Below are 23,420 nucleotides of genomic sequence, written 5' to 3'. Positions count from 1 at the left end.
AGAGTTTATGCATAGAAGAGACTTCTCCTTCAAGAGTTAATACAATAAACAGTTTAACACTGTGTCAAGAACAATATCAAATGGATGGTAGACGATAATATATTTGAGAAGCCTAATCTTTGCTACTGATTACAAAATCGTAATAGTACTAGTATGAAGGATTTACAAGAAGAAACACGCGCTATCATGCTAAGCATACCTCCACTTGCTATTCAAAGTCTCGGAAAATAGGAATTACCGCTGAGAGATCCGAAAAGCGCACACACGTTGCAATGCATCACTGATCAAATATGAACTTATTAATATGTTCTGTAGTTTGGAAGAACTGTGTGACTAAATTTGTCATGTTCATTCAACATATTGAAAAAATTCAAAACATCGGTAAAAAGGTAGTTGTATTTGGCAAATCCAAAAAGTGCTCATATAGTAGAGCTCATTACTGTCAACACGGAGTGAAAACAATAGGACTGTGTTTAAAACTCAACTGAATTATATTCTTTGGAACTACACGATCACTTTTGTTACGTATGATGCTTATTAAGCTCACCTGGATTTATATGTATTTTCAACATTATGGACTAGAATATAATTCATGACTAAAATCTCATTTTGGTGATATAATCTTTCTAATAATTTTTTCTTTATCTTTTACAGTTTTTTGCAAAAAAATTGGAAACAATCATTCTGAAAGGCCAATAACTCATGTAGTCGACGGACATTTTCAACCATGGTAATTTATTTGCAGATCTTGCATTGTCTTTCTGGTCGTTTTTTAAGTTTACAGTTTAGTTTGTAAAGAATGGCCATTTAGTAGGGATAATAACACCTATAAGGAGTCGACCAATGACTTCAGATGTTTGACAAATTCCAAAAGATCTTTCCCTGTTGACCGTTTTTCTTTTTTCCTTATGTCTCTTTATCTATTATCGTTTTAAAAAAAATAGATTAAAACGCAAAAATGGGTAATTTCGGTCATGTTGATTTATTTGTAGATTTTGACTTGATAATCATCTATGTTATTTAAAATTTCTCTCTATCTTTTCTTGTTTTCAAGATTAAAGGTAAATATGAATTTTTGTTTTACTAGCGAACCATAGTCATTTAAGGGCAGTAACTCCTATCAAAAGTAGTCTGACAGTTTTGGTGTAAATTGATAGTAGGTATATCTCAAAAACCTGAACCTTTCTGCCCGTCAGATCTTCCCCATCTTTAACGGTTACCAAGCTTGCATCTTACATTTATGTTCTATTTTAACTAAGTTGGTCATGTTGCCTGGCAGGATCATCGAACACATTTTTTTTAGAACTAGAAACCTCAAGAATAATTGTGGCATGATAGTATTATAGTTCCAATTGTTCCGGTAGTTTCAGAGAACATTTTTGTAAAAGTTTACGGACGACGACGGACGCCATGTGATGAAAATAGGTCATTTGACTCTTTGGGTCAGATAAGCTAAAAATGTTAAACTATTTCCGTTAAATATAATTCTTTTATTTTATTTGTTATGAACTCATTAATGACTTACGAAAATGTTACTATCATTTTTAAATGTTGCGTCGTGTTTTTTTTTAAATATTTGTTTATTTTTGGTTAAATGATGTTGCATATGGGAACGATGCGTTTGGGTATGCTTTTTTAATCATAATATTTTTTTTTCCAGGTATCTAATTTAAAAAAAGGTGTCCGATAATCCCGCCAACCAACATGGCCGACATACATTAGATGTATGTTTCATTATAATACGTTATTCTGATTGGCCAACTGCAATCTCCTGTTATTCCTTAATCAACTTCATTACACAATGAAATATCATTCATGATGACACGAAGTCCCACATTAAAGTGCACAGGTAAATTAAATAAAAACTTGATAAAAATCGTGTTTTCATGATTCTAGCTAAAAATATAATTATAAGTATTGAATGCTTCTTTTTGTAACTTCAAAGGGTTGTAAAACCGTTGACCGTGCGCACAGTTTTAGAATGAAGCGCTTCCGCGCTTCATAAAAAATGTACTTCGGTCAACGTTTTACACCCCAATGAAGTTACAAAAAGAAGCATTCAATTCTTAAATAAGGGTCAAATTCATACATGGGAAACGAAAATATTGACGTGGATCCGAAGCAGATGACGGAAAGGAAATAGTTTTCTTTTCCCCAAATATTCCCTAGATAATCTAAAAGATAAACCATGAAAAAACAAAGTATGCTGTTGAATCCTACTTTAGGACACGCGACCATACTGAACTTTCAGCTGTTTTTTGAAGGAGTGACACTCGCAAAATAAGTTTCCTCATTCAGAATTATAGAAGCTTTGATTTATAGCTACCTGCATTACCCCTTTCTGAATCATAAGTCAACAGGTATTTTGATTCCTCATCGCCTACTTTAACGTTATCATATTTAGCATAACGGTTCTGATTGGAGAAATCTTCCATGGTTATCATCATTTCATATTTCCCTTGTGACGTCAGAACATGGAGTCTGTCATTGCCTGAAAAGTAAGGTATTTAACATAAAGTCTAAAAACAAAGATCTAATGAAAACAATGGTGCTTCTGGTTCAAATCTACGTTTCAGAAAGGATTTGAAAGTTAAAGATATGACATCAGGTATTGTGCAATTGAAATGGCTAGAAATCGCTGTCCTGTGCTAGATGTCGGTGTTGATTTAATTGAGGTGCAGTTAATCTCTCTATTTATACCTATATATACATATTAGGGGAGGAACCCACAAATAGAAGGGCTTAACTCCATAAAACGAAACATATATAATGTAAAATCCCGAGTGGAGCGATGCGAATTTCTTTTTGACTATTTTATGCCAATAAATGAAAGTTTATTTTCGATCAAAAGGGGGCGTACGACCTCTACGCCCCCCGAATCAGACCCTTTATATAAGAGACTGAATCTAAAGAAAACAAGCAACCAAGCAACCAGCACATTTTAATTACATATCGGACAGTCTGACGATTGTACATCACAGACAGACACATTTATAAAAGTCTTAAGGTTTGTGCAACGATGTTGATAAAAGATAAAAATTAACGAACAAGATAAAAGGAAATCGTATCGAAAGATATTTTGGCACAACACATGACCTTCATCAGTGTCAGTCCCCTTTTAAAATGTGAAAAAACAATGAGTTCTTTGTTGTTTTAAGAGCGCACTCATTCATATATACAGGTAATCTGGTACTTCATTTTTTTTCAACTTCATTAAAAATATCGATTCTTAGCAGGCGTGGTTGCATATGCTTTCACCCCCATACTTAAGTATACATGTACGGGTATCTTTGACATCCCAATTCTGGCATAAGAACCACCATTCGACATTGTCTACAATTACAGTCACCAGTATAGACAGTGCATTACTATGAAATTTTACCCCATACACCTTACAAATCCATCTTCTCATGCTCCATGTAAAAAAAACTAAATTTTAATATGACATGCTGTATGCTCTGCTTTTGCTTTGTACATAACAGCTTGATGAAATTCTCGATATATCTAAAGACTCACAGATGAACATATTTATTGCTGTTACAGTCTACCCCCCTACCCCCGTAAATCCACACTTATCTTAACCTATGTGTAAAAACTATATACATATATATATATATATATATATGTCGATTTCGCTGTAAAAACATTGGAACTGGATATAAATACTGCATAACTGTCAATTCTATTATATGGTGAATTGGAGCTTCCATTTTGACATTTGAATATCAATTTTCAATTAGAAAGACCAGGATTAAATCAAAAACACAACTAAACTGTTGTAACAATGTTCTAAATGTAATTTGAGCATCAACATATTTTTGAATGGAATGTGCATTCAATTGCATTTACTTTTTACTTGCCTTCATATCTTGTTTATTATTATTATGTAAAACCTTGTTTGGAACTTTGAAACTATGTTCAATAAAACAGCGTGCAATGTCTTTGAACTCTGGACTCGCTCACGCTCGGGATAACATTCGATTAAAACGGCCATGTGAAAATTTAAAACAAATCAAAGGCTTGCATGAATTATTTCTTAAGTAAGTATAGTGGTTGTGTGATTGTCAATGAGCCACAACTATCCAACAAGACCATAGGACAGAGCACAGTGTCTTGTTTTTGAAATGATTAACAAATAATTCATACCTAACCAAAATTCATTCTGCAGACTACCAAATCCTTCTTTATATTCTTTCCAACCTCTGTAAAAATCTACTTTACCATTTATTCTCCTTTGGAACACCTAATATAAAATTAATACACGAAAAGATAAATAATACTTTGAATATTATATTAAAATAAAAGTATATTATCTTTTCCATTTTATTTACCCATGGACGTTAAGCAATCAGCAATCAATTTATCAATCTCATTTTCTTTAGCTGGTGGAAGAAGTCCATCCTACCAGGGCTTGACGTCAAGTGTTTGTCTCATTATAAACTCCGATATGATACTCGATACTCTTGACTGTGTGTTTACCAATATTGTTACGGACTGGTATAACCATTTCACTCTAATCTGGATCAGTGAATATATCAATTTACATTCATATTCATGTCAAATACATTTTTTCCTCTATGTGAACGATAGTTTAAAAAAAATAAAAATCTTTAATTATTTGGCAATTTAACCCTTCCTGGATCCATTGTTTTAAAAAAAAAATCAACGTGTGGTGCCGATGATCGCATTAGATGATTGGCCAAGTTTAAATGGCAAAACCTTTTTCAGGTCTCTGGGTGAATCGAAATGTGCTAACACATGTTAGAGAAATTGTCAATTTAAAAAAGACTTTTACTATACGGAAATAGTTCGACCTGTAGAAATTGTTGTTGAAGTTGTTTACTATAACATATGAATATATAGTTTATTAAATGCAATGCTCTTGATTAAAATGTTCTTTTATTATCATTTGCTTCCATTTGATTTAGAGATGCATTAATGAGTTTTCCGCATGAATTTTCTAAGTGTATGACGTAGAAATCAGGAATGAGAAAGGCGCTCGAAGGGAATTTTTTTTTATCAATAATAAAAATGTATTTGATAGTCATAAGAGAAACAGATTCTGGCATTGTTACTCGTGGATTATCGGATTTATCCAATGTTGATACGTAAATTATCGATTTTTTAAGTCCTCGCCGAGACTCGGAATTTATAAATACAGCAATTATGAGTGCATTTCTTTCTAACCAAAATTTTGTAAACGTTGTGTGGCGTTTGCTGTTGTTTTCTAAACGCTACAAAAGTAGAAACAAATACATCGTTCAATCAGTGTTTACTGACCCTGTTTGAACTTCCAATAATGCATGCACATGTTGTTGGTAAACAGACATTTTGCAAACGTAGAAACAAATACATCGTTTAATCAGGTTGAAGCTAGAAACAAATGTAGCGTTTGTACTAACAAACGATGAACGACAAACTGTAGACGCATTTTTAGCGAGTGCATAGTTTGCCAAAGTTTATGTAAACTTTGCAAACGTATGTTAGAAACAAATGATCAAAACATGTGCGCGCTTAGCCGTTTGCATCGTTTGTGTTAGAAAGAAATGCACTCTTAAATATCTCGATTGGATAAATCCGAAAATCCACTGGTCCAAATGTAAGAATCTATGTATCGCATCCGTTTAAATAATCTGAAACTGTTTACAGGACTTCAACTACAATATACTTCTTCTTCTTCTTTTTAACAGTATACAATGTACCTTCATGTAGGCTGATTATTCATTACTAGCTAGTATATTATGTATTCACAATAGAGAGCATGAAAGCTAAACACTGCATAAGAGTAAATTATTTGCAGGAAATGCATAAAAAAGAAAATGATTTGAAACTAAGTCTTACCGTCCAGCCGCCGTTCACACTTTCCGTCGTCATATCACAATATACGTTAAATCCATCAGCTGAGCCTTTTGGGTAAATTTTATAGACACCACTCTTTCGTTTGATATCAATGTCTGTACAATCTCTGGGACGGTTATTGAAATATTCATCTAAATTATCAAATTCAATGTATTGAGTGGACATATTGAATAATATTTGAATAAATATGGTCAAAGGTTTTCATTGTAATTTTAGTTAAAGCCAACTTATAAAGAAAACTTAAATTGTACTGTTGTTATAAGTTTTTATTTCAGCTATCTCTGTTTAAAACTAGCACCTGCTACAAATAAAAAAAAACCAAACGTATGTTTGAACATCAAAATGACATTTTCGTCAAATCAGAGAACAGATTTAGCATCATTAGATCAATCGCGGATAATTCGAAACTATTACAGACTTCGTCGGAAAAAGACTACCGATATAGTATACTGATAAGTTATACCATGTTGTAATGCTCATTGGTGGATCTGGGATTCTCAACGCTAATAGTCAGCAGGAAGACATGTCAACCTACCGGATCACATTATTTTACTCCTAGCCGAACAGTCTTTGCTCTTAGCTCAGTAACGTTACACAAACACATATTTGTTAAAATGTCAATACGTTGTTTACAAATGTTAGATAATAACAACTAATCAACAATCTGCAAGAAATTTCTGAATGCACCTGCTCATAACACGATAAAAAATATCAAAGTAAACTCAAAATCAAAATATATATTGGCCCAAGAAAGGAATATTTGCACTACTCATTTCGGTTAGTGTGACTACCTTGGCTCGTAAACTCACAAACTAAATGTTATTAACATAGTATTCGGGTTTCTGTAGGCTTTAACTGGGAACTAAATCTTATCGTAGTACTTCAAAAATGCCCCTGACCCAAGGTGTGAATCTGAGTATCTCATATGCCATTTCAGATCCCAACAATCAGATTTTCTTATGCAGTCATTACACAGAGAAAAAGAAGAAAAGGACAAACTTCAGGGGATAATGAAGCTATATAAAAAAGAGGCAGAAGATACCAGGGGGATATTCAAAAGTCTTAAGTCAATAGAAACTGACAACGCTATGGCAATAAACGAAAGACGTCAAAAAGAAAAACAAGCCTATGAAACACTACGTTGAAAACTAAAAACTTGGCAACACCCGACTATACTGTAGGAACAGGTATGGTTATAATGAACTCAACTTATACCTTTTGAAATAAACTGCCTTATACATCACCGCTAAATTAACATCACTATATCTAACATTCTGCTATATTTATCATAGGCGAGACCAAACTTTACTATTTAGTTGTTATGTTAATTTTCTACTATACTTACTGTTGTCTTTAACGTGTGCGTTAACGCTGGTAACAAATATTCCAAAAATCACAAGGAAAAAGTTCTCAACTATTTTCATGTTTGCTGTTTAGTTGTGGTAAATCTTAAGCATTGGATAGAGATTATTTTAAGAATGGTAGTTCGATAATAAAAGTTAGACACAACCTCTCGTGATAAAATCTTTTTTCTAAAATGTTTATTTATTATTAATATGATAATAAAAATATATGAAGGTGTTGTCTTTCGATATTGCTACTCAAATAACATTGACATGTGTTCAACATATACCAAGATGAATTTGTAAAATATGTTTTCACAATACTAAAATATTGTACACGGTTTTATTATCTCCTCTAGAGCGTGAAATGGTGACAAAACATCAACTCTTCATTGTTTGGCGCTTTTACAACAAGGACACGTTTGATAAGTATAACAAGAAACACTCTGGTGAATAATGGTTATGAATAAATTAAGTTAACCAATCCCAGATCCCTTTTATTTACCATAGCAATAAAAGCAAGGTATAATTTTCCTCTAAAATAAAATACGAAAAGAACACCAGGTTACAAGAGTTATACATAAAATTGGCTTATAATGTTGCAAACGAATTTCAAGGCTATAAATCTTTTTAATGTTGTCTGTCTGTGCCATATGTCACCGGGAAAAGGTAATATTCCGGACATGTGCGAATTAAAGAAGATTTTATGTTCGTTATGTATCAATGCTGCATCACCCCCAAATCGCAAACGAAAACAGGTCTTTATGTGAATTTTAACAAAAGATAAGTGTCTTTAAAACACCTTGTTTCTTAAATAAGATGAGGTAAAAGTGAGAGGACTAGTCAACAGAGATATTCAAACTCATTATTCGACAACGCCATGTCAATGAAATCCCCTTTGTTATCTTTTGTCTCTCTTTTATACTGGGAATGTAAGTAAATAATTCGAAAGACTTTTATAAAATGGTGTGAAATAAATTAAAGGGAAATTGATTCGACTTCCTTTTTAAATGTGTTTATGATAATAATAACCTCTTTCCATTTTCATTTTAATTCCTTCCATTCTTCATTAAAAATCATTATGAAAGTTAATTTTAAAACTGAATACACTAACTACATGTTATCGTCTATAATTATCGTCTTTTTTATTCAAGGTTCGAGTATGGCTTACACTTGAAAAAAAAAATGAAAAAAATATACAGAGAGCGGGGAAGAGTGTTTTATTATATCTGGTGTAATAAGGTTAAGACTTTGTATTACTTAAGGATATTTAAAGATGCATAAACTAGTATTTTAACCCTAAGTCTTCTCACCAATGTTTTTAGTCAAACTTAATTAAACTGATATTAACATGTTATGCATTTTGATCGATTACATGCACGTATCATTGCATGTTAAAACGATGGATGCCACATATAATGATGAGGAAATGCTAACCGTTCTTAATTGCACACTGTTTTTTATATCAAGTCCGAGTTGCTCAACCATTAGAATGTTGTATTGATGTCATGAATTAGGTATGATTTGTTTTTTCCCTGCGTCATTTCCCTTCTGGCCAAAGACAAGGTTACTTTTCGACAAAGGATTTTGTAGTGATCCCTCATTGTTTTTACTTTTAAACATGATACTCAATTAATTAAAGGTGTCGTTTAGTTCAGCAAGGAATCAGTCGGTTGATCTGCATTTGTATGTTGCACAGGATAAAAGTCCGTTAATCAAGTAGGATACTCGGGTAAAAAGTTGCTATCAACTTTGTACAATTTAATGATTTTCTCAATTTCATATTATTCTTGCACTGATAATCCAACAAAATGGTTCAGCATTACAAATATAAAAGTAGAAATTAAAGAGTTAAATGTTTATTTTCTCTGTATTAAACTGAAATGTGACACAATACTCATTCATTTTGCCTCACATGGGTAATACTCCTCGTCGCCTTGTAGTTAGTGCATACATCCGAGTAAGATACATGTCGTTATTTTAGTGTGTCATTACGTTTTCTTCCAAACATATTAACTGTTAAATCATCAATATTAAATCCAGAATGTATATTGTGGAGTTGTTCCTGTGTTCTCTTGATACGCATCTAATGTTAAAATGTATATTTAAATGCACGTTATGAATATAGCATCTTTGTCTTGAAGATATGAATGGTCTAAACATTTTAAAGAAATGCATGCTTGAACAATATCTGCGCAAATGCTTGTAATCCAGGGTAACACAAGTAAGGTATTTGACTTATACATTATATGTTATAATTTTTTATTTAGAAAATGTATAGAATTGTTATTACGTTTGTGCGGAGACTAATATCCACTTTACTTCCTAACTTAAAAGTCAAATATACATCTTACGATATTGTTGACTTATGATTTTCACACATTTAACTTGTTTCAATATAAATGGTTAAGTTTTTACCAATTGGTAAACATTTAACATAATTAGCTGACAGTGAAAAAAAATCATTGAAGTGGACATCCTTTACAGTCCACTTCCTGAAACCAAGTCGCTCATAAAAGTGAAACTGTGGCAATTTACGTTGTAGATTCTTATTTCGAATCACCTTATAATAGTTTTATGCATTGTCTTAGAAAAACACAACTGTTTACAGAGCTTTTGTTGTGGAAAAAAAACTCCAATAGTTCTCTTGCAAATCCTTTATCAAACCCAAATTTTAATTTCTTGTATTGTTCTCCGAGTACTAACAATCCATAATTAAAGCCTTTTCGTGTAATTGTCCTATTCTTAATCTGGAAATCAAGTTTTCAACATTTGCCACGTGCAATATAAAATCACTTAATTAATAAGAAATAACACTTTATACAATTGGTGCTTCTAGAAAACTTGTCATAATTTACCATTTAAGGCTGAAATGTACAAAAACGGGATTTATTTTACAGCTTTATGACCAAGAGAAACATATAAAGAACAGTTAAAAACGGTCTTAGGTCAGTTTTGACTTAAGAATCTTGTTTTCTGAATAATTTCAGCCGGAGATTTTAAGATTTTGCAAAACATCATTAGATAAAAAAAAAATGAATAAATTTAGTTTAGCCATACTAGAAAATAAATAAAGAGACCTAGCTGCTTGTTGTATGTTAATATGTACCTACATCGGGCTGATGGTTTTTCTTATCCTATTTTTCTTTACATTTTGTCATCCTTGTGTCTTTTATTTCTTACATATATTGTACACGGTGAATGGTATAAAAAGAAAAGCGAATGATACCAAAGGGAAAGTCAAACTGATAAGTCGAAAACGAACTGACATTGCCATGGCAAAAAAAAAACAAAAAAAAAAAAAACAAAACGAAAAACAACCAAACGATAAAACAACAGTTGACAAAACACAACATTGCAAAATCAAGTCTGAGCGAACACGAACACTATGAAAACCGGGGGTGATCTATGTTCTGTCACATTTTTAACATGCTTTCCATAGGTAATTTATTATATTCACATTAACACATGTTTGCTCGCTTGAAAACTTTTAATCAATTTCTGTCGTATTATTGTCCACCACACTGGTGCTATTTTTTATATTATTTTGTATCTTTTGATATGTACCGACAGTTTCATAATGATTTCTATTATGATTCGAGGCCAATGGACGAAAAAACCTCTGCAAACACCTGATTTTCATTGTTGTAACGGTAGTCACTTTTGCATGTTCATCCTTTCATGTTTCAGGGGTATGGTTAATTTTCTCTCTATTTATTCTACCTCCTTTTTAATAATTTTGCTTGTAGTTCCGGCCATTTTCTATCCCCCGCCGGGCCGTTTCCGGGCCTATGACGTCATTGCGGATAGAAATATGTATATATATATATATATAAGCTCTCCGGGTCAGCAGGATTGCACTTTAGAACATTAACGACGCTAGCTGCTTATTCTATTATATTTTATCTAAACTTCTATATCTTACTACCCATGTAAGGAAACAAGTAAACTTGGAACTAAATACTCATTAACATATGTTTTTTTTTTTTATTAAACAACATAAAATAAACCATATATTCAATGAATCATCGTTTATCGGTGAACTTGGGAAAGGGAAACGGCAACTCGACAACACACTCCCGTTACAAATTGGGTGCTTGTCCGTCGATAAATTTACGATTTTAAAAACAAAACAACAACAAACAAAGAAGTTTCAGTTAAGAAATTGAATACACTATTTTCATATGATAGACTTTTGACTCCGGAGTTTAAATTTTTTCGACAGGTTACCTTCTCTGTTGTAGGACATCCTGATACTCGGTCAAGTAAGAGCGACCTAAAGAAATGAAATCGGTATAATTTAGGGGGAAAATTATTAGCTGTTTTATGTTTTCTAAACACATCAAAGTCATCGGAAAACAGTAAACTTTCGGGTTGTTGTCTCTTCCCCACATTCCCAATTTCCCACAAAATGCACCGATTATATGTTTTATTTCACTTCTTTTGGTTACTCCTAGTTGACCAGGTACCAGGATTTCCTACCCACATAGTAGGTAACCTGTCGAAAAATTATAAAATCCGGAGACTATGTTTTTTTACATTAGGTCTTAAGCGGGAGGGAGTGTGACGGTTGTCACTTTTACTTGTTTATCCTTTCATGTTTCAGGGGTATGGTTAACTTTTTCTCTATTCATTCTTTCTCCGTTTTTTAAATATTGCTTGTAGTTCCAGCCATTTTCTATCCCCCGCAAGGCCACTTCCGGTGACCAGGTAGCCCGACCTGTCAAATTCGTGTGACCCAGTAGCCCGACCGATTCACTTACGGTAGCCCGACTGGGCATATGATGTCATTGTGGATAGAAAGTAATTGGCCTGTATCGCTCTAAAATTTCTAATTTATGCTTTGTAAAATGTCCCCTTTTTCATTTAAATTTTTTATGGAACGCCATTTGTGTCATAAATTTGGTTGACAATTTTTTGACGTTGTATTGAAAATTTTGTTTTAGAGTACATTTATGTTTGTAATAGTACTTAAGGTTGTTTTTATTTTGTCTTTTGTGATTTTTACCTTTTGACATCCAATAAAGATATGATTGGAGAACTTTGTGCTGTTTTCATAACATGTTGGATTCAACCGGTTAAACTAACGGTCACCCCAGGGATAGGAAAGAACAATCTAAGAAGGCTCGGAACGGTACGTCTGTGACACCCGCCGTGTTACTCTTACAAAATACGTTGATAAATTATATCAAGTAATTGCGGCATCACGCAATAGCGGATTGGTAATGGACTTTTATCTTATCAAAATGACTTCACCAAATTCGTTAATCATCGGCCAAGTAAATTTTGTGAAAGAGAGGCGAAAGATACCAAAGGGACATTCAAACTCATAAGTCAAAAATAAACTGACAACGCCTTTGCTAAAACCAAAAAAGACCAACATATAAACAATAGTACTCAGAAAAGACAACATAGAAAACCAAAGACCGAGTAACACAAACCCCACCAAAAACTGGGGGAAATCGATCTTAGGTGCTCTGGAATGGTGAGCAGATCCTGCTCCACATTTGACACCCGTCGTGTTTCTCATGTTAGTACAAACCCGATAATAAGTCTAATTCGGTAGTTCACATTTGGGAAAAGGGGATGGGATTGTAGTTACGACATTTTGAACATATCCGCTATCATCTGTGAAACGGATATTCCATTAAAAAAGTAAAAAAATGGGCGAGAAAATATTTATGATATCTTTTCAACAATCTGATTAAAATACAAATTCTAAGTTCTTTTCTGGTAATTATTATACCAGCTAATGAAATTTCAGCCTTCAAATTTGTGAAGGTGTTAATGATTATGACAAAACCAGAGGATCCCGAAAGGCCTTTAAATAAGAAAGTAAAATGAAGCGTTGTCAGATCCTTGATGACAAACCGGTGACACAGGATCTGTATTTGAAATAGATTGTTATCCAAAAGTTTCACATCATAAAATGAATACACTCAATAATACTTGAGGTTGTTGAATTTATATTTGGCGCCATGCAAAAGAGAGACGGAAGATCTCAAAGTGATATTGAATCTCATAAACCAATGACAAACTGACAATGCAATGGCAAAAATCGGAAAAACGACAAAAGACAAACAACAGTATTCTCCCTTTTTTGTTATCCACAATATCATTTGATTGTTTGTAAGTTATTGACATAAACAGAATGGTAAAGTTTAAGTTATTCCTTTAAACGCTTTACGTACAGCGAACTGACTTTGGTGAAAGTAATGATATCAAAATATGTCTTATAGTATTTTCAAAAATCTTGACATCAAATAATACCACAACCACGGACGTTACAGATGTCAATAGCAACTAACACGTAGCACTTATGTAACAGGAGCTGTTACCCTTCCGGGACACCTGGATTCAGCACTAGTTTTTGCTTGGATTCGTGTTATTCAATATTGAGTTTTTTTAATGTAAAGTTATTTATTTAGAATTTAACTTGATTATCGTCGGTGTTCCTTTTGGCATTGGTGTTGGATTTTTTTTTTCTACGATATTCGATTTTTCATTTCCCCCTTGATATCTTCCATCCCTATTTCAGCGACCAGTTAAGTGAAACACATATTTATATCTTGAATATATTGACAAACAACAGATTGTATCATTACTTATATATACTCGCCTCTCTTTTATATACTTATGAGTCTTCAAAACTTCGATAATCGGCAATTATACTGCATTAAAAAAAAGATTTCTTTTTTTATGATGTACGACATATATAATAATACTGTTTCAAAAGCTCCTTCATAACATTGGCAAGCCTTGTCTTTTTCACCTGATAGTTCATAGCATATTCCAAGCATTCATAAATTTGAAAGTTGAGAATGAACCGTATAATTTTTTCTATCCACTGTTGATTTTAAATCACGTATTGCTTGTTGTCTGTTTGGAATATCAACAAGATGATGATAACATAGGAATCTAAGAAAGTGTGACATGATAATAGGCGGTTCTAAAATGGCCAAGTCTCCCTGTGTTAGCTTCAATTCTTCTGGTATTAATGAAGAGTCTTTCAAGTACATAACACAATCTCGAGTAGCTATTTTCATCCTGTCATTTAATGTCATTGTAGAATGTATATTTTGTCTGTAGATGTTTACATTTGTTTCACTATATATACCCATGCCTAAATACAGCATATTAGGATCACATCTTGATAGAACATAATGTGTTAGACTTAGGGTTATATTCTACTGTCCTATCGCGTAATAAAACGACGCGTATAACGACCAACCCGACACAGCATCTGTCTATAAACCGTCTTGCAAATATCTATGATAACAATTGTGTATCATTTACGTTTTATTTATTGTGAATGGTGACGGTAGTAGTTGTGCTACATGTTGGTTGATTTTGGCAAAGTGATATTTACATACACCAATAATAAATTTAGAAGATTCAGACTTCAATAAATATTCAAACAATGCAAATTCTTTATAATAGTGTGACAGATCTCTTTCAGGCGAATATGGTAGGTTAAAAACTTTATAAAATAGTGTGTCTAACTTTCCAGACGACTGTTCACTCTGTTTATCTAATGAAAGATAAAAGCTATAGTTCGGTAGAAATTAATTCTTTAACAATCCACTAGTTCCACCACACTTTATAATAATCGGCTTAACTAGTGTAGTCCGCTGACAATGTTGTTTGCGTTTCTTGTATTCTGTATTACGTTTATACTATTTAAAACGTACATATCATCTCGGTCACAGCCTGGTAAATCCAATCCCTCTGCTAAACTTCCACTTGATAGTTTGGTTGAATTAGGCGACGTTGCATTAAGTATAATATTCTGTATGATACAAAGTCGTTGTCTATTACGTATATCTATTTCAGTACCAACGGTATGTATAAGGTGTTCGTATAATATTTTATCCGCTAAATTATTTCCTGACCAACGATAGTTATCTGTAAAATATTTAAATATTTAGTTAAAAATGTAACAACGTCTGTAAAAATTGTTTACATTCATTAAGGCAGTTATTGCATCATTTTTTGGTGTTGCTGTTGTTTCATGACTCCTCATAATTTTATACTCCGCAATATGATCTAGACTTTCACTGATAATTATCAGATTTTTGAAATATTTCTCCGTACATTTATGATTTCTGTAACTTATTATGTTGAATTGTCAGTTTGCAAAAATATGATTAATATGTGCACATTCTATTCTGTTTCTAGAAATGATTTCTTAAAATTGATTTCATTGAGTAAACGCGACTTATATAAATATAGAAGTTACATATTTATTTATTGACCAGAAGGTGTAGACTAATTTTACTGTTGGCTATCATACCAAATTTTTGTTAATTTTAATTTTATATTAAGGGCAGTCATTCTCATTGTTGGTGTCTTTCTTATATGCGTTTACTTTCACATGTGTACAAGAAATTTCATTATTTAGACTAAAAACATGAAAATGTGATAAAATTTTATCATTTCCAAAGAATTGTTACAAAAATTCAAAGCACACTTATGTAGAGAAGATATTCCAAATGTTTTTACAAAAACCGCTAGCGTTTATCTTTTGAAACAAAAAAGTTTAAAATGTCTTTCCATAGGATAGAAATGTCCAAGAAACCAAAAATTCCAATAAATACAAAAACATTCGACCCCATTTATCTCTTAAAGTAGCACATGAAGGTATATTTTTTATTACATATTTGAATTGACTAGGTGAAAATTAGTTTGTATGCAAACTCGTTAAAAATTCACAGTGGGATCAAAACTGTATCGTATGCCCTTAAAGGGACACTAGCTGTCAAATTCTTGTTCACCGATTTGACTCAAATTCTCATATTTGTTATATAACAATGTAAAACATTTATCCAAATTATAAAAAATCTAAAATAAACAATTTACAGGGCATCGGGTCGATAATATGTAGCTTCGTTTTGTGTGTATTTTAGATTAGACGCCATCTAATTTACTATCGAGTTGACCTCACGAAAACCACCGATGCCCATATAAGGGATATAAACATAAATAAAGGTATAAATAGATAGCGCAACTCGTGCAATTGGATTTTTCTAGGTCTATTTAATTTCATTTATAGATTAAAAATATATGTTAATTATCATTTGTACCTGTATAAGAATGATTTGTTTGAGGATCGAATCAGTCAATTAAATGAATTACCTTTGTTTACTTTCAATGTTGACATTATTTTCCTTTTAATATAATCAAACATGCACACAATTCATGGGTTTTCCAACTCTATCTAAGGGTTTAAATTGAAGTTCACATGAATACGGATTCAATGAGGTCGAATTATTCACTTGCAAGTGAATAATTCACCATCAATATTTATTTGCTTATTTTGACAAAATTAGACAATACTAGCTGATAAAAGCGAATTATTATTTCACTATTCCACTTTCATTAATGATTTAACCAAAAAAATCATATTTTATAATTTTTTTATATCTCGTAGCTAGTGCCCCTTTAATGTTCCTAATCTCCGTATTTTATTTAACCGTCCCATTGTTTTGATTCAAGCGACACTGCTGAGTCTTGTGTAGACAAAACGCGCATCTGGCATAGCAAATTACAAGACTGGTTTCTCTGATGTGTTGTTAAAAGAATGGTCCTATTTACAAATTATATAGCAATTCATTAAATGTTCGTCGGGGTTCATACCGGAAGTCAGTTTATCCAATAAAAATTATGATATTCAGATTTTAATCCATTTTAAAAGAAGAAGATACCAAGGGTGAAATTTAAACTTCAAAGAGGTTTTAGAATTTAACAGATTTTGGTAAAATTTTGCATACATATAAAACTTTGACTCGTTGAACACTTATTGAAAATTACAAAAAAAAATAACGCATTTATCTTGTTTTATTCTCTGAAATATTGCTGCTTAGATTCTGTCAAAACAGGTGAACACTTCTATACAAAGCACTTAAAATCGACAAAAAAAAAGTTCTTAAATTTGTTTTAAAATCACCAAATCTCTTATTCTTGTTCAGTGCACAATGTAAAAACAAAATTGTCGACATCGCAATTTTTACACTGTTAACACTACACCATGTCATCATTGTTAACATTGTTGGAGCTCTTATATATACTATCTACAGCGTTGAAATCGATAACATCGCGATGTATACAATGAAGTAACGATATAAACAATGTTAACACAAAGGTATTGACCCCTGAACTCAATATAAACACGATGTTGACATGATATTAATGATGTGAACGATATAAACACAAAGTTAAGTTTAGTCAATACTGCGATGTCAAAATGTAAACGATGTAAACAGAAAAGTATAGACTCGGTATACAATATAAACGTAATGTTGAATAGCTGTTGTCAGCATCGCGGACTCTAAAATGTAAACGATGTCAACACAAAGGTTAAGACTTGTTATACAATATAAACACGATGTTGCATCTTGTATGTAAACAATGTAAACACAAGGTAAAGACACGATAAAATGTAAACACAATAATGACACAATACAGTAGACATCGCGATAGTGCCAATAACGATCAAATATCGTGCACTGGACACACATTAATAAAAATATATGTTGTCGATACATAAATTACCGTTTTAAGATAAAATAATCATAGGGTCATCTACTCTGTTTTTGGTATATTTAACAATCTGTAACCTAATTTAGTGGGAAAAACGTTAAAGATCGAGTACGTTACGCTTATTTCGACGTTTTGTGATTTTTTTTTCACCTAGAACACCACTTTTAATTTGTATAGCGTAAAAACGAAGTCAATGCCGTTATAACTATTTTACATCAATAAAACAAAAATTTATGTATCAACAATATTTGATTTTTAAAGAAAAATCTATGGACTAAACAATTAAAGATTTGATGACTTAAAGACGAACAAAAGAACGATTTTTTTGCCGATTTTACACGCTTTCTATACAAATGTTCACTTATTTGTTTGAATAATAGTTCAACGAGCCGCATTTGTATGCAAAATTTTACTAAAATTTGTGACTTAGCTTATTTACTGTAACTGGACCTTAAATCGAAACCTGGTGATTCTTGTGCACAGAGTATGTTCAAATCTCTGGAATTTTCTTATTAGCGGATGGTCGAGGTAACCTATTCTACTTTGGAATTATCATTTTAGGCATTTACAAAATTTACTGCACAGGATACCCATTTCGACCCGTCATGATGAGATGATCGAGGTATTAATATTCGAAATCACAAAACCTTATTCAAATTTTGGAGAACTGTTAAAACCAAAAACGAACCCGATGTAAAGCCAAGTTGTTCAAAGTTCGTGTGCCACCCGTGCTATTGTTACAAAAATAAAATTATTTATGCAAATTCTATATTCACAGAAGTGCAACCTATATTATATTGCATTTGTGGGATATCCGGAACATACACATGTTCTTTTCTCGGTAGAAAATGCAATATTTACATCTTCGATCAGCATGCAAACCTGTGATATTTTACGTCAAACAATTAAATATGTATCCTTTTTCTTAGTATTCCCATTCGTCTATGTTAATAATGCCTTAACAGAAACATACTCAGCTGTACAAAAAGTGACCAGACTCAAGCTAGCGAACAATAAGCCAGCGAACAATAAGGTGTATCAAGCTAGCGAACAATAAGCCAGCGAACAATAAGAAATACGCGCCAAACTGATCTTGCCTAAAAACCGAAGACTTGCATTAACACGAAACGTTCTTTGAAATCTGATGACAATCATTTCCAGTAGGAAGACGAAATGCAATACATTTTCAAAAAGACTATTAATTGAAAATAAAATTGTTTATTTATTTATTTATTTATTTATATATATATTCAAGACAACATAATTGTTCTTGACCACAGGACATCTCTGGTAGGATTTTCAAAATTCCTTTTAGGTTCTCCTCTCCCTTTTTTGATTACCTTTGAGTAGAAACGGTTTGTCTTTATAATAATGATAATAGTGAATAAATAAAAAAATTAGACCATACTTAACTAGTGTAAAGATAAAATTAAATCCACATGCTTATATTCTTTTTAAAAGAAAACAAAATACCGATTTTGGAACGTAAAGTACAGAATTTTGCAGTCAGAATTATAAGTTGAAATAAAAGCTAAAAAATATCCACAGTTTTCGTTAGGAATGATTGAAAACTGGCAATTTATTTATAACATTTCAATAGGAAATGTGTTTTATGTGACAATGACACACGTGACACGATATCTAAATGGATATAAAGATTTTAGCTACTTTAACAGACATAATTTTCAAATCAAAGCTTTTCAAAGAGGCATATTTAAAAAAAAACTCGGGAAACAGACGGAAAAACCTAAAACAGAAGAACAATTTCTTTACACTGATTTAAATTAACAAGAAGAGGATGCAATCACAACAATACAAACTATTTCATTTTAACATTGGAATTATAATCGGGGAAACGGTCCAAAGTTGGGGTAGGGTGACCCAACCCCCTCCCTTCTTTAATTCATAAAAAAGTCCCTACGGCAAAGCTTTTGTCCACACTACGTACAAATGATAGGCAATTGCCTAAGGTTGCCTGGACCCAAAGACCCAGGTGGGTAAAGTTACGGAACTTTTTTAATTGAGGTCCAAAGTTAGGGTAGGGTGACCCAACCCCCTCCCTTCTTTAATTCATAAAAAAGTCCCTACGGCAAAGCTTTTGTCCACACTAGGTACAAATGATAGGCAATTGCCTAAGGTTGCCTGGACCCAAAGACCCAGGTGGGTAAAGTTACGGAACTTTTTTAATTGAGGTCCAAAGTTAGGGTAGGGTGACCCAACCCCCTCCCTTCTTTAATTCATAAAAAAGTCCCTACGGCAAAGCTTTTGTCCACACTAGGTACAAATGATAGGCAATTGCCTAAGGTTGCCTGGACCCAAAGACCCAGGTGGGTAAAGTTACGGAACTTTTTTAATTGAGGCCCAAAGTTAAGGTAGGGTGACCCAACCCCCTCCCTTCTTTAATTCATAAAAAAGTCCCTACGGCAAAGCTTTTGTCCACACTAGGTACAAATGATAGGCAATTGCCTAAGGTTGCCTGGACCCAAAGACCCAGGTGGGTAAAGTTACGGAACTTTTTTAATTGAGGTCCAAAGTTAGGGTAGGGTGACCCAACCCCCTCCCTTCTTTAATTCATAAAAAAGTCCCTACGGCAAAGCTTTTGTCCACACTAGGTACAAATGATAGGCAATTGCCTAAGGTTGCCTGGACCCAAAGACCCAGGTGGGTAAAGTTACGGAACTTTTTTAATTGAGGTCCAAAGTTAGGGTAGGGTGACCCAACCCCCTCCCTTCTTTAATTCATAAAAAAGTCCCTACGGCAAAGCTTTTGTCCACACTAGGTACAAATGATAGGCAATTGCCTAAGGTTGCCTGGACCCAAAGACCCAGGTGGGTAAAGTTACGGAACTTTTTTAATTGAGGCCCAAAGTTAGGGTAGGGTGACCCAACCCCCTCCCTTCTTTAATTCATAAAAAAAGTCCCTACGGCAAAGCTTTTGTCCACACTAGGTACAAATGATAGGCAATTGCCTAAGGTTGCCTGGACCCAAAGACCCAGGTGGGTAAAGTTACGACACTTTTTTAATTGAGGTCCAAAGTTAGGGTAGGGTGACCCAACCCCCTCCCTTCTTTAATTCATAAAAAAGTCCCTACGGCAAAGCTTTTGTCCACACTAGGTACAAATGATAGGCAATTGCCTAAGGTTGCCTGGACCCAAAGACCCAGGTGGGTAAAGTTACGGAACTTTTTTAATTGAGGCCCAAAGTTAGGGTAGGGTGACCCAACCCCCTCCCTTCTTTAATTCATAAAAAAGTCCCTACGGCAAAGCTTTTGTCCACACTAGGTACAAATGATAGGCAATTGCCTAAGGTTGCCTGGACCCAAAGACCCAGGTGGGTAAAGTTACGGAACTTTTTTAATTGAGGTCCAAAGTTAGGGTAGGGTGACCCAACCCCCTCCCTTCTTTAATTCATAAAAAAGTCCCTACGGCAAAGCTTTTGTCCACACTAGGTACAAATGATAGGCAATTGCCTAAGGTTGCCTGGACCCAAAGACCCAGGTGGGTAAAGTTACGGAACTTTTTTAATTGAGGCCCAAAGTTAGGGTAGGGTGACCCAACCCCCTCCCTTCTTTAATTCATAAAAAAGTCCCTACGGCAAAGCTTTTGTCCACACTAGGTACAAATGATAGGCAATTGCCTAAGGTTGCCTGGACCCAAAGACCCAGGTGGGTAAAGTTACGGAACTTTTTTAATTGAGGTCCAAAGTTAGGGTAGGGTGACCCAACCCCCTCCCTTCTTTAATTCATAAAAAAGTCCCTACGGCAAAGCTTTTGTCCACACTAGGTACAAATGATAGGCAATTGCCTAAGGTTGCCTGGACCCAAAGACCCAGGTGGGTAAAGTTACGGAACTTTTTTAATTGAGGTCCAAAGTTAGGGTAGGGTGACCCAACCCCCTCCCTTCTTTAATTCATAAAAAAGTCCCTACGGCAAAGCTTTTGTCCACACTAGGTACAAATGATAGGCAATTGCCTAAGGTTGCCTGGACCCAAAGACCCAGGTGGGTAAAGTTACGGAACTTTTTTAATTGAGGCCCAAAATTAGGGTAGGGTGACCCAACCCCCTCCCTTCTTTAATTCATAAAAAAGTCCCTACGGCAAAGCTTTGGTCCCCACTAGGTACAAATGATAGGCAATTGCCTAAGGTTGCCTGGACCCAAAGACCCAGGTGGGTAAAGTTACGGAACTTTTTTAATTGAGGTCCAAAGTTAGGGTAGGGTGACCCAACCCCCTCCCTTCTTTAATTCATAAAAAAGTCCCTACGGCAAAGCTTTTGTCCACACTAGGTACAAATGATAGGCAATTGCCTAAGGTTGCCTGGACCCAAAGACCCAGGTGGGTAAAGTTACGGAACTTTTTTAATTGAGGTCCAAAGTTAGGGTAGGGTGACCCAACCCCCTCCCTTCTTTAATTCATAGAAAAGTCCCTACGGCAAAGCTTTTGTCCACACTAGGTACAAATGATAGGCAATTGCCTAAGGTTGCCTGGACCCAAAGACCCAGGTGGGTAAAGTTACGGAACTTTTTTAATTGAGGCCCAAAGTTAGGGTAGGGTGACCCAACCCCCTCCCTTCTTTAATTCATAAAAAAGTCCCTACGGCAAAGCTTTTGTCCACACTAGGTACAAATGATAGGCAATTGCCTAAGGTTGCCTGGACCCAAAGACCCAGGTGGGTAAAGTTACGGAACTTTTTTAATTGAGGTCCAAAGTTAGGGTAGGGTGACCCAACCCCCTCCCTTCTTTAATTCATAGAAAAGTCCCTACGGCAAAGCTTTTGTCCACACTAGGTACAAATGATAGGCAATTGCCTAAGGTTGTCTGGACCCAAAGACCCAGGTGGGTAAAGTTACGGAACTTTTTTAATTGAGGTCCAAAGTTAGGGTAGGGTGACCCAACCCCCTCCCTTCTTTAATTCATAAAAAAGTCCCTACGGCAAAGCTTTTGTCCACACTAGGTACAAATGATAGGCAATTGCCTAAGGTTGCCTGGACCCAAAGACCCAGGTGGGTAAAGTTACGGAACTTTTTTAATTGAGGCCCAAAGTTAGGGTAGGGTGACCCAACCCCCTCCCTTCTTTAATTCATAAAAAAGTCCCTACGGCAAAGCTTTTGTCCACACTAGGTACAAATGATAGGCAATTGCCTAAGGTTGCCTGGACCCAAAGACCCAGGTGGGTAAAGTTACGGAACTTTTTTAATTGAGGTCCAAAGTTAGGGTAGGGTGACCCAACCCCCTCCCTTCTTTAATTCATAAAAAAGTCCCTACGGCAAAGCTTTTGTCCACACTAGGTACAAATGATAGGCAATTGCCTAAGGTTGCCTGGACCCAAAGACCCAGGTGGGTAAAGTTACGGAACTTTTTTAATTGAGGTCCAAAGTTAGGGTAGGGTGACCCAACCCCCTCCCTTCTTTAATTCATAAAAAAGTCCCTACGGCAAAGCTTTTGTCCACACTAGGTACAAATGATAGGCAATTGCCTAAGGTTGCCTGGACCCAAAGACCCAGGTGGGTAAAGTTACGGAACTTTTTTAATTGAGGCCCAAAGTTAGGGTAGGGTGACCCAACCCCCTCCCTTCTTTAATTCATAAAAAAGTCCCTACGGCAAAGCTTTTGTCCACACTAGGTACAAATGATAGGCAATTGCCTAAGGTTGCCTGGACCCAAAGACCCAGGTGGGTAAAGT

The 23,420-nt window shown here is 34.3% G+C and overlaps 1 protein-coding gene across 1 annotated transcript in view; it reads right to left on the bottom strand.

Annotated features, from left to right (window-relative positions):
* Nucleotides 1-2,300: 2,300 nt before the first annotated feature.
* The window catches only part of LOC127701981 (fibrinogen-like protein A), a 91,190-nt gene continuing 70,070 nt past the window's right edge, over nucleotides 2,301-23,420 (bottom strand). The window contains exons 2-4 of the mRNA XM_052205954.1: nucleotides 5,842-5,990; nucleotides 4,147-4,243; nucleotides 2,301-2,491 (exon numbers count right to left, since the gene is read on the bottom strand). Coding sequence (XP_052061914.1) covers nucleotides 2,301-2,491; nucleotides 4,147-4,243; nucleotides 5,842-5,990 — 437 coding nt within the window. The remainder of the gene's footprint in view (nucleotides 2,492-4,146; nucleotides 4,244-5,841; nucleotides 5,991-23,420) is intronic.

Source organism: Mytilus californianus, unplaced genomic scaffold (assembly GCF_021869535.1).
Source record: "Mytilus californianus isolate M0D057914Y unplaced genomic scaffold, xbMytCali1.0.p SCAF_5, whole genome shotgun sequence".
Classification (NCBI taxonomy): Eukaryota; Metazoa; Mollusca; class Bivalvia; order Mytilida; family Mytilidae; genus Mytilus; species Mytilus californianus.
Note: the sequence above shows the minus strand (reverse complement) of the source record. Positions and strands in the feature narration are given on the sequence as shown.